The sequence below is a fragment of the Dendrobium catenatum genome, unplaced genomic scaffold (assembly GCF_001605985.2).
Source record: "Dendrobium catenatum unplaced genomic scaffold, ASM160598v2 original_scaffold_117901, whole genome shotgun sequence".
Classification (NCBI taxonomy): Eukaryota; Viridiplantae; Streptophyta; class Magnoliopsida; order Asparagales; family Orchidaceae; genus Dendrobium; species Dendrobium catenatum.
Genome location: NW_021436336.1, coordinates 2,980 through 15,080, shown reverse-complemented (window position 1 = coordinate 15,080; position 12,101 = coordinate 2,980). Strand labels below are relative to the sequence as shown.

The 12,101-nt window shown below is 36.6% G+C and overlaps 1 protein-coding gene across 1 annotated transcript in view; it reads left to right on the top strand.

Moving 5' to 3' along the window:
- Positions 1 to 11,556, top strand: part of LOC110094806 — a gene marked incomplete at its 3' end in the record, with an annotated part of 30,490 nt that extends 18,934 nt beyond the window's left edge. The window contains exons 3-4 of the mRNA XM_020820167.1: positions 8,891 to 8,964; positions 11,467 to 11,556. Of these exons, the coding sequence (XP_020675826.1) occupies positions 8,891 to 8,964; positions 11,467 to 11,556 (164 nt within the window). The remainder of the gene's footprint in view (positions 1 to 8,890; positions 8,965 to 11,466) is intronic.
- Positions 11,557 to 12,101: the final 545 nt, after the last annotated feature.

Sequence of the window (12,101 nt, the reverse complement as noted above, 5' to 3'; positions counted from 1 at the left end):
ACGGGGGTGGGAAACCAAACCGAATAGATATATATTAGGTTGGGTTTTTTTTAAAAATTTTATTAGGAGGACGCCTCTAAAACATGAGGCGAGGCGCGCCTCAATGAACTTGAGGCGTATGCCTCAATGCCAACTCTCATTGCGTAGGCTTTGAGGTTTAAAAGTTTAAAATTTCGCTGAGGCGCGCCTCTTATTGTGCAATTTTGAACCATGTGCATATGTATGAAGAAAGAAATATTTTCCTTATTATTCCCATTTTATTCTTTATTTATTCTATTATTGTATTACATTCTATTTGTCTTGTTCCTGTTCTTCTTTTTGAAAAAAGGAAAGAATTAATTCGTTCTTGATATTCATTTATTTAATCAACGAATAATAGCATACTCTAGATCGAAATTGTGGGGAAGTACTGCTTGATCATTTCTACCAATTTCAAGCCCTTATTATGATTTCTTTTATGCAAAGTTTTATGCAAAAATACCATTTTTTGATTATTCGTTCGCCGGAACCCGAAGTGAAAATTGTTGTAGACAGGAATCCTATAAAAACGTCTTTTGAGGAATGGGTCAGACTCGTCCATTTCTCAAGAACAATAGCTAAGGGTCATGATACTACCACTTGGATCTGGAACCTACATGTTGATGCTCACGGTTTTGATAATCATACTAGTGATCTGGAGGAGTTCTCTCGAAAGTATTTAGTGCTCATTTCGGCCAACTCTCTATTATCTTTCTTTGGCTGAGTGGCATGTACTTCCATGGTGCCCGTTTTTCCAATTATGAAGCATGGCTAAGTGATCCTACTCATATTGCACCCAGTGCCCAAGTAGTTTGGCCAATAGTAGGTCAAGAAATATTGAATGGGGATGTGGGCGGTGGTTTCCGAGGAATACAAATAACCTCCGGTTGTTAGTTGTGACATTTCTAGAATTTTTGATAAAATGGCAGGAAAGTTGGAATCCCTTTTGTGTTTCAGGTATGTTAATGCGTTTTTAGCATTTGTTGTCATTTTCAATCAAGTTTTATGCATTTTATTTTTCATCTTACTTTTCAATTGTTTAATGTCATTCTTTCAATGTATTGTTCCAAGATTATTTATCTGCACAACCTGGTGACCATGGTTTGACTAGTTTATGCAAATCGGTGGTTAGCCATAGCTTGTTCTAGGGAGCTTTATTCAATGCCAGTTCTTTCTTTTAAAAGTCGATGGATTTGAAAATGGTGCTTTTCTTCTTTCTAATTTGTTCATTTGAGAGGTGAATGTTGACATTATTTTCAAGCCCGGTTCAGCCCGAATCGAGCCGATTTGAGCTAAATTCGAGCTTCAGTTTACTCAAATTGATCCTCAATTTAATCAAATTAAATTCAAATAAATTGAATTAACCAAATCGGTCCAAATCAAACCTAATTGAGCCTCGTCGAATCAAATTCGACGCAAATTGGTGATACTAAAATATCCCTAAGTCCCTTATAGAGTTATCGAAATACTTCTTATCAAATCTAATTTTTTTAGAGATATCTAATATTCCTAGAAATTTCTCTTTAGAAGTTGTTAAAATATTTCTATTCATATCAAGTTCTCTAAAGACATCAAATATCTTTAGAAGTTTCTTAAGAAGTTGTCAAAATGCTTCTAAATTTCTTTTCCAAGAGTAACCTAAAACTCTTCCCTTAAGGTGATAGAAAGAAATCCCCATAGCTTTGTAGATCTCGCCTAATCCAAATTTAGGCATTCATTGATCTCTCCCTCCTTCCAAATCATACCCTATTTGATTTGGAAGAATCTTGTTTGGCCATTATTGGTCAACGCCAATATGTGTGGCGTACTTCTATTCATTCACCACACATATTGGGGTTCCTTTTGTTCACATTATTTTCGAGCCTGATTCAACTTGGATTGAGCTGATTTGAACCCAATTGGCCTCAATCGCGCTCGATCAACTCAATCGATTGCCGTCGAGCATTAGTTTACTCAATTTGGATCCTAATTTAATCAAATTAAATCAAATTGATCGAATCAACTCAAATCGGTCCAAATCAAACCCTATTGAGCATCGTCGAACCATATTTGACGCAAATCAGCGCCGATTTGAGCCTAATTTCGCGAAATTTGCTCTATCGCACCCAAATCGACCCAAATTGGTTCGGGTTGAGTCCAATTTGGACCCAATTTCAGCCTAACTTGTCCAATATCAACCCAATTGACCTTTCAGGTCTTGCATCCAAGGGTTGTGATTTATCCCGATTTTTAAATATTGCCGCTGCTTTTCCGTCAAATCATTTGATTTCAGTTGCTGGAGCAGGTTATCTTGCGGTAGAAAATCTAATCAAAGGGAAGATCTCGTTTATTGCATAGAGAGAGTGCGAGCAGGCTTCTTTGATTCTTCTTCCTTCGGGTCAGTATCGTCCCAGAGAGAGAGGCATGAGCGAGGGCAAATTATTAGGTCCGGTCGCCGGACCTAAAAATATGTCCGGACATCCAATTAAAACTTGCCACGTCACCTACGCTTTGACTGCGCTTTAGGTGCACTTTACTTGTGCTTTGACTGCGCTTTACCTGCGCTTTTGACGCGCTAATTTAAAATAATATTTTATTAATATCCGGACCTATCTCCACGTCCGGTGACCGGATGTAATAATTTGCCGTGAGGGAGAGGGGCCATGTTGAGCGACTTCCTTAGTGCGTCCAACCTAGCAGAACGAGAGGAAGAAAAGGATGAGCTTCTCAGTTCTTGTGTGACTTCTTTCGTGTGTTTCTGGCCAAAGAAGAGAAGAAGTGCATACACCGAACCAAGCCAAATCCAATGGCTGAAGTCTCGTGTGTGCATTTCATCTTGTTCGCGCATGTCTGGAGTAGAGAGTAGTGCGGCCAGGGAGGCGATCTGTGCCTGCGCTTGGCAGTTTTGCTTATTCGGGCCATGAGGAAGGGATTAGCCGAGCGGGAGGGTTGGTTCGTTCGTGCGTCTGAAATAATCGAGCAGAGAGGAGCCTTTTGCATCCAGGTGACACCGCCTTCCTCTCCTATTAACTAAAAAGGAATCCTCTCTTTGTTTGCTGCCACTTTTTACTCATTGTAGAAGCTTCATCCTCCCTACAAATCATCTCCGACAACCACTTGATTGAAAGATCAGCACTCGGGAGCAGTCCAAACTGTAGAGACACCAGTTTGGAGTATTTTGGACAGCAAATTTGCCCCATGGAGGGGCTTGGACAGCAGTTTCTTCTTCCTCCTTCCACCATTTTCTTTCCCTTGCAAGGTGAGTGGACTATGATTAGCACCGTGACAACCTAACGAGGTAAAACGCAAAAAAAAAAAAAAAAAAAAAAACCTTAGCAAAATCAAGGTCTCCAAGACTTTTAGTTGTGTGCATGATGCTTCCCATGCCATAGGTCCCTTAGAAATTTTGATTTTTTGCTTCCCCCAAACGTAACCTTAGGCTTGTTGTTCAATTCACAAAATGGCGAAAATGCAGCGATTTGCACTAATTTTCTATCATGTGAGAGTCCGAGGACATCGACGCGCTTAGGATGGCCGAGTTTGTGCCTGACAACCCCCAAATGCATGTAATATAATCATGTTTCCTTCCAACACCGTAACCCATGACCAACCTAGGTTAGATGATTTCATTTGACGGCGAATCCAATGTCGGGGTGTTGTTCCTCTCTAAATGTGGCATGCTTTATTTCACTTCTAGATTTATGCGTTATGAAAAAATTAACACATACATGTAGGAGGCTTGCATTGCCATGACACTTGTGATGCACTTCAAATTTACTAGATATTCAAGTGTGTGCTTCAATTATTTTATGAAACAGTGGGGTCTCTCATTAACATTCATGTTCATGTTTCAAATCCCATAACAGATAGTTTGATTGAAACTATCTTTGAAGCTTTTCCGAATTTAGAGAATCAAAACAAGTGAAAATCTCCAATCCAAATGTTTGCACACTTAATCAAATTAGTTTGCATTGCTCAAATCCCAGATGAATGCACATTATGGGTCTTTTGCTAGCTCATTATTTACCTAAATTTGGGAACCTATAAGCATGCTCATTTAATTGCCAAAATGTTTGTGAAGCAAAGTTGGTGTATTCCATGACATTCAAAGTCTATGGATCATACTCTACCATACTTTGAAATTACCTAAGCATGATTAGTATGATTCGAAGATTGAAAGGTTTGATTGCAATGACAAATGATGCAGGCATTCAATGTTTATCCTAAATGACAAATCATTTCATGCATACACTCCTAGGTTCTTTTTAGAGCATACCAAATTTGATATTAAAACCTCCTAGAAGTTATAGGAATAAATCTCTGCTTTCCAAATCTCCTCATAATGCTAAAATTAATTTAGGAATCATTTTTAATGCATTAGGATCTCTCTAGTAGATCCTCCTCTTCCTCATGCATGGCAGTTTGGAGCATCTCAAGGCTTCAAAAATTTCATTGCATAAATTATTTTAACTTAAGATCAAAATCCTAGGTTCATGTCATTGTGATTGTTGATACAAAATCAATAAGCAATCTTTTCTCCTCCCTTTCATACATGAAAAATTTGGAGCATCTCAATGCTCCAAATATTTCATTGAATGATCAATCATTTCAAATATTTCATTGCATGATCAATCATTTCACTCATTGTTTGTTGAAGCATAAAATCAACAAACAATCACCTCTCTCATGCACGATTATTTAGATTTTCTGAAAACTCCAAGCACATCATTGCATGAATCATTTGAGCTTGGAGCCAAATTCCATATTCTCCCTCCTTGTTTGTTGGAGCACAAAACCACAAATGGTATCCTTGCTTGTTGCTCTCCAAACTCACATGGAGGTTTTCCAAATAACCTCTAAAGGACCCAAAAGAACACAAACAAGCCCTAGGGTCAAATCAGGTTCATTCAATTTGTTTGTTGAAGCACAAAATCAACAAACATTCATTCATCATTCTCATGCATGATGGTTTGGAGTATCCCAACTCCCAAACACTTCATTGCATGAATCCTATATCCTTAGGACCAAAGTCCTAGGTTCATTCCACCCCTTTGTTTGTTGAAACACAAAACCAATGAGTAATCTTCTAGACATAAGATCTAAATCCTAGTTTTCCTCATTTAGCCCAACTTAAACAAGTGCACATTTTTCTTTGAATACCAAATGCTCAAAGAAATTCCTCCACTTTGCAACTCCTAAGTTGTATTTTCTTCCTTTCATCCCTCCAACCCAAGTTGGAAGAATGAACCCCCCTCTTTGAATACCTAAAGGTTTAAAGAAATTCATGATGACTTGTAATCTAAATCTACATGTCACCTTCTTGTATTTGCCCAACACAAATTGGGTAGATAATCATCCTTTCTTTGAACATAAAATTTTCAAAGAACTTCCTCTAAGTTACAACCTCCAAGTTGCATCTTATTCCTTATTTCCTATAAGTCAGGATTGTAAGAAACCCAACAAATCCTCCTCCATTTGCATAGCACCGGATATGACAAATGAATGGTTTTCTTTGAACATCAATTGTTCTAAGGATATTCATGAATTTGCAACTAGTAAGTTGCTTTTTCTCTTCTTCTCATCCCTCCAACCCAAGTTGGATGGAAGAATTTCCCTCTTTGAACAATCAAAAGTTCAAAGACTCTTCTCCAATGTGCAACATCTAAATTTCATGTTGTTTCTCATATTTACCTAACCAAGCTAGGTGGATAATCAATTCTCATTGAAGAGAAAATTCAATGATTCATTCTTAGTTTGCATATCTCCAAGTTGCATGCTCTTACAACTCAAAAGTTGTAGGAGATCTTTCATTTACTTGACCCAAGTTAGGTGAGGGAACATCTTTCTTTGAACATCGAAACATTCAAGGAAATTTTCTTATGATTTGTAATCTACATTTACTTTTCACCCTTCTACATTTATTTAATACATAATAGGTAGATGATTGTGCATTATTGAATGCAAAATCCAATGAATGCTTCTTGACTTGTAGTTCTAAAACTATAGGTCATTTATCCTTTCTATGACACCAAAAGTCCTAGAAAATTCTCTAACTCAGCCTCAAAGTTATGAGTTTTATTCTACTTCCCTTAGCTTCTCAAACTATGGGAATTCCTCCTAACTTTTGTCTAAAGACTAAGTGTTGGTTCATTTATCTTTTGAATCAAATGCTAAAGAGAACTTCATCAATCTAGCCTTAAAGCTATAGGTTTGATCCCATTTCCCTTAGCTCCAAAACTAAAAGAAAATTTGTCTTCCCTTAACCTTAAAGTTATGGGAGAGTTCACATCAAACAAATTCTCTTGTTAGGTCAAAATCAACTCATATTCCTATACCAAACATAGGAATATTAATCTTATTTCTTCTTTATTCTCCTAACCCAAGTTATGTGAATGAGTCCTTTTCTTCGGATATCTAAAGGTCCAAAGAAATTCTATTGATTTGTAGCCTCAAAGCTACAAATCTTCCCTCATTTCTATGGGCTCCAAAAGCCCTAAAAAATTTTTGACCATAGCTCAAAAGCTATAGGTTTCCTCTTATTCTCCTCTAACCTCCGAGTTGTAGGAGATTTCTTCTCTTTCGATCAAAAAGCTAAGGAGAACTTTCCAACTTTTACTTCTTTGAGAAGATGCAACACCATCAAAATATAACATCCAAGTGGAGTTTTTTTTATATTGTAAAATCATGGTTTATTCATGGGGAAGATCATCGTTTCTAAAATCATGGTCTATTCATCGGGAAGAACATCTTTCATTTAAAGAGGACTCAATAAGGATCAATTGTACTTATAAGAAGTCACTTGCATGATCTTTTATAGCATGCAAGGGTATGATTATATTAAATTGGAGCAAAATGATAGGTTATCATGCCAAAAATTGGGACAGTTGGATGAGCATATGATATTACAAATTATTTACTATAGTACTTGTTTGTACATTCAGCCTGTTGAAAGAAACTAGCTCCTTTCATTGAATGCCATTTTGCCAGACTCTTTTTTCTTGCCTATTTCTCTTTCCTCCCCCTCTATGCCCTGCGGTAATGATCCCTCTGGCATTACGACCTTTACCACAACTCAAATTGATTGGATTTCACTTGACTGTCTACAGCTCCATTGCGTGTGCTCGGGTTAGAAGTTTTTGAGAAATGTATTGCCATGTTATTAAGTCTTTTGCTTGAAGTTCTTTTCTCTATAAGAGGTAGCCTTTCTTAGCTGATAGCATGACCTTGGTCCCTTGTACCAGAGGTCAAATGCAGGGGTCTTCTCTTCCCCAATGCATAGCGAATTCATCTGTGGTTTAGAATCCTTGACTTGCCTTAGGAAGTTTTTCTTTCTGTTCTTGGTCGCCGAAGAGAATATCCAACCTTCCAGTTTTTTTGAGAAAGCATGTAGTTCCTTATGTGCAGCAAAAATGAAGGCCAAATAGTGTATCTCAAGCGGCGGATAATGCACATCAATAAGAATTAAACTTCACCATAGATAATATAACCCATTGTCATTTTCTTCCTTATTTGTTTGAGCTAATAAGGCTCTAAGAGATTCATCCAAAACCACTGCATAGAGAATTAGTGGCTTTCTTGAATTGGGATAGTCATAGTTGGAGGTTAGGTTAAATACTGCTTTATGCTATCTAAAGTATTTTGATACTTATATTCTTAATAGAATTGGTCATCCTCGTTCGATATAGTTACAAATGGGTGACACCTGTTTAACAAATTCAAAATGAATTGTCTTAGATATGCTGACCAACCTCGGAACATAATTATGTAAAACTTTTATGAGGTTTTATTTTTGAGACAATTTTAATCTTGGTGAGATCAATTTCGATTCAATGGCCTTCACTATGAAACCTAGAAACATAACTGAAGTCACTCTAAAGGCATACTTTAGAGGGTTTATTTTCATATCATAGTGATGCAATCATTAAAAACTAGTTCTCCAATCATAAAAATGGTATTCCTTTTTTTTTTCCTCTTGAAAAACAAATGATCGACATAACATTCTACTTAATTATGAATAAATTTGTCAAATATTTGGGTCCTAGCCCACTGATAAGTTGCATCAGCGTTTTTAAGACCAAAAGGCATGACCTTAAAACGAAACATTCGGAGAGGGTTTTGAACACAATAAAGTTTTCATCTTTAGGGGCAATCTTAATTTAGTTGTAACCATATGAACCATCTATGACACAAAAAATCACATGCGAAGAAGCTATATGCCATCATAAATTCTAGTATAGGCAATGAGAATTCATCTTTGGGATAGACTCTATTTAGATCCCTAAAGTGGACACAAATGAATTTCATCATTCTCTTTTTCTGATTGGTATGATGCTCGCCAACCAAAAAGGACGCTTCGTTTCCCAAAGAAGGCTAGCTTCAATCTGTTTCTTAATTTCCATTAGAACTTGTTTAATTTCAAGCAATTTTAACAGAGGTTAATGTGGTTGACAGCTATTATTATTATTTAATTTTACTATACAAAATATTTTAGAATGAACGCTATTAATCCTTAGATAATAAAGATCAGAAACTGCTGTCTGTTCTGGTGATTGAATTATTGTGAAGGGCTACGAAGGAGGAATAAACTAATTAACATTATGAACAACCTTTTTGAAGATATATGTCCTAGTTAGTGATTAAGGAAGGTGATTAATTAGGCTGATCCCTAGTTACCAGATAAGGCTAATAATAGAGATAACATTAGATGTGTTAGAATGATAATTATTTGCTTAACTATGGCCAATGCAAATTTACCAGCATGAGAGTTTATGCAACAGATTTTCATTTTTGTGATTCTGCTATTTCCAACATTGTCATAAAATATACGCAGAATCTTATATAAGTATATTATTCAGTTTCTTCTATTTGAGTCAGCTTTCTTTAAATGTTACAGGTTTGGGTTGCCTACAAGGAATCAAGTTGGTTAAGTACATGTTTTTGGGTAATTCTTTTAGTATGTTTTGGCAGGTATTCTTCTCTTCTATTTGTTTCTTACTTCAGTTTAGGTGGTGGTTCGGTGGTGGTTCGACCTCTGTTAGAATAACTTATATCTACGTAAACTTCCACTAGTTTCTGATCGTAATCATGTAGTCCATAGCTGATGCAGGCAAAAATTTGGTATACACAAATTTCTCAAAAATGACACAAAATACGACAATTGAACCAAAAAAAAACTTTACTTTAATAATATAAAAGACTTACAAACTTAGACACTTACAAACGACACAATAAAGACACCTAAACTTGCATTTCCTTGCTTGAGAAGAAAGGTACTGATGGGGTGGTCACTTGCGGATAGAAGAAATAGATTAGAAGCCGAGACGAAGAGCGGAGAAGCTCGCAAGCTTTTTTAAGAAGGAGAGAAAGAAATGGAACAAGCTCTCAAGCTTTTCCAAAAATCCTCAGGTTTTGCTATCCAAAAATTGCATTTTTTCCAACCCTAAAATACACCAAAGAACACAAAATAGATAAAATGAGAAACAACACAACTTTTTATAATAAAAGACTCTTACAACTCATGACACTTACAAACTTTGACACAAACACAAATTAAAGACATCTAAAATTGCTTGCCATTCGTTGTTTTTAGAAGAAGGATATAGGTGGGGTGGCCACCTGCGGAGAGAAGAAATAGATTAGAAGCCAAGACGAAAGAAAGGAGAAGCTCTCAAGCTTTCCTAGAAGGAAGAAGAAGAGAAGTTGGACAAAGCTCGCAAGCTTTTCCAAACAACAAACCCGCAGGTTTTGGCATCCAAAAATTACATTATATCATCTTTTAATTCATACAAAACACCTTATATTTATAGGAGAAAGAGGGCAGCCAAACAGCCCCTAAAATCTTATTTAAAACCTAATAAATAAGAGGAAATAGAAGGCCAAAAGACACCACAACAGCCCCCCAAAACTGCACAGAAAACACACTAAAACAGCCCTAAAAAATTGCACATAAATCAGGAAATGAAAGGCCAAGGGACATTCTAAACAGCACCTGAAAAGGCATCCCAAAAATCAGCCAAATTCATTCCACAAAACTGCACAGAAAATAGGGAGAAAGAAGCACGAGAAACCTCAACCAGCAGCCACAGGAAGCCCAGCCAGCAAGGAACCTGAAGAGCCAGCACAGGAAACAGTACAGTACTTCACGGGAAAACAACCAGGAGGGGTAAAACCGAGAGGGAGTGACCACGGGAACAGCAACAACCAGCAGAAACCGAAAACAACAAGCAGCCCAAGGGAAAACCGAAAAGACAAGGGGAATGGGAAGGGACTCTCGGGAAAACAGCCAAGATGAAATCCCAAAAGCCATCTTTTTATTCTCAAAGAAGAAACCAAAGAGACACAAGAAGAAACCAAATAGACAAATGTAAAGGGGAATGAACCAAATAAAGATAATTTATGAGCTGAATTAAGTAGTGGGAAAGCATTTATGAGCTGATTTTTAGTAGAGGAAATTAAAGCTCACAAAAAAACACCCAACTTGTTTTGACCCCCCCTTGCCTACATCAAATTCTCCCCCACTTAAAAAAGCTCATCTCTTGATGAGGAAGCTTCAAAATTTTTGGAGATCCGACATTTCAGATTCTTGGATTAGAAGATCATACTTTCGTTTGATGACTTCCATTTATCGTTCAAATTATGCTAGAAGTGAACGCTTCTTGGACTCGAATCTCGTCACATAATTGCAGTTGTTCTTGAATCCTGAGTAGTTTGATCTGTATCGGGTCAGAAGAACTTTCTTGTGGCGTGGTCCATTGCCTTTTAGGAATAGATTCTTCAAAATCTTTTGGCTTACTTTCTTGCTCGCTTTCCACTTGATGTTTATCCATCTTGACTTAAAAAGACACGACTTAAGAAGACACAAACCTAAGCTCTGATACCAATTTGATGCGAGCAAAAATTTGGGAAGAGCCCCCAAATTTTTGCGAGTTTGTTGTTTCGGGCTTTTCCCAAATTTTTGCATGCATCAATAGCGCTAAGTAACATAAATTGTAGACATTTCGCTAATAATTCCAATAACTTCAACCATTAAGAAGAACTCTTCTTTTCAATTTATTTCAGTTTGTGATTTTGATTGATATTAGGTGTTTTTTCTACCTGGATTTTGCTTATTTTTTGGAATATGATGTTACTCTATTTGAATTTTGTTAGCTTTGATTGCAAACTAATATTAAATACGTTGGGTTTAGATAAATTTGAAATCGGTTGGCCTTTTGTCATATTTTCATATTTGAAAGTTTGGTTTCAACAATTTACTAGTACTGGCATTATGTTTTCTCCTCTTCTTAAATGGAATCAGCTACTTCATGCACTTTACTGTTATTTGCATGTCATGCATTATGGTTTTCTTCTTGTCTTCATTTTTAAAGAAATCTATTAAAATTTAAAAGTTAACATTGATTACGGGCTTCTGGTGTTGATTTTCCTACTTTATATTTTTCTAATGCTTGCATTTACCCTCCCCTTTTTCAGCATTAGCACATGCGCTTATATAGTGAAGCAACTTTTCAGTATATCAGGTCAAGATTCTTCACAAGATCCTCTACAACTTGTGCTATTGAGGTATAGTGCAATTGTGTCATCTTATTGGATTTGGCTACCTACGGCTAAACAGTTGCAAACTAATGTAGTTTTGGTGAACTGAACTGCTTATCCTTGACTTAAATCTTTGTTTCGAAGATGATTATTTTAAGTCGATTGCAACTAGATTAATAAAATGCTATGGAGGGCTGATTTGAACTTATGTTTCTATTTCCCTGCTATGACTTGAAATTTCATGGATTTGAGTCATGAATAACCTTTGAATTTGAATTGGAATATCATAAGCTTGAATTATTATAAACAACTGTTATGCTAGGCTAGAAGACAATGCTATGTGCATGTAAAAATTATTACGTGCGGAGTTCGGATGTAGCCCACGTTCGGACTCTATTTAAATCAAGCCATGTAGCTTGTAAACGCCATGTGTACGACTTGTACATAGGGTGTGTATAATACACAACATATGTATAAGCCACGTGACTTGATTTCATTGGAGTCCGGATGCATCCGGACTCCACACTTAATAATTTCTCATGTTCATGGCACCCCCTAGACCCCCTAGCTTT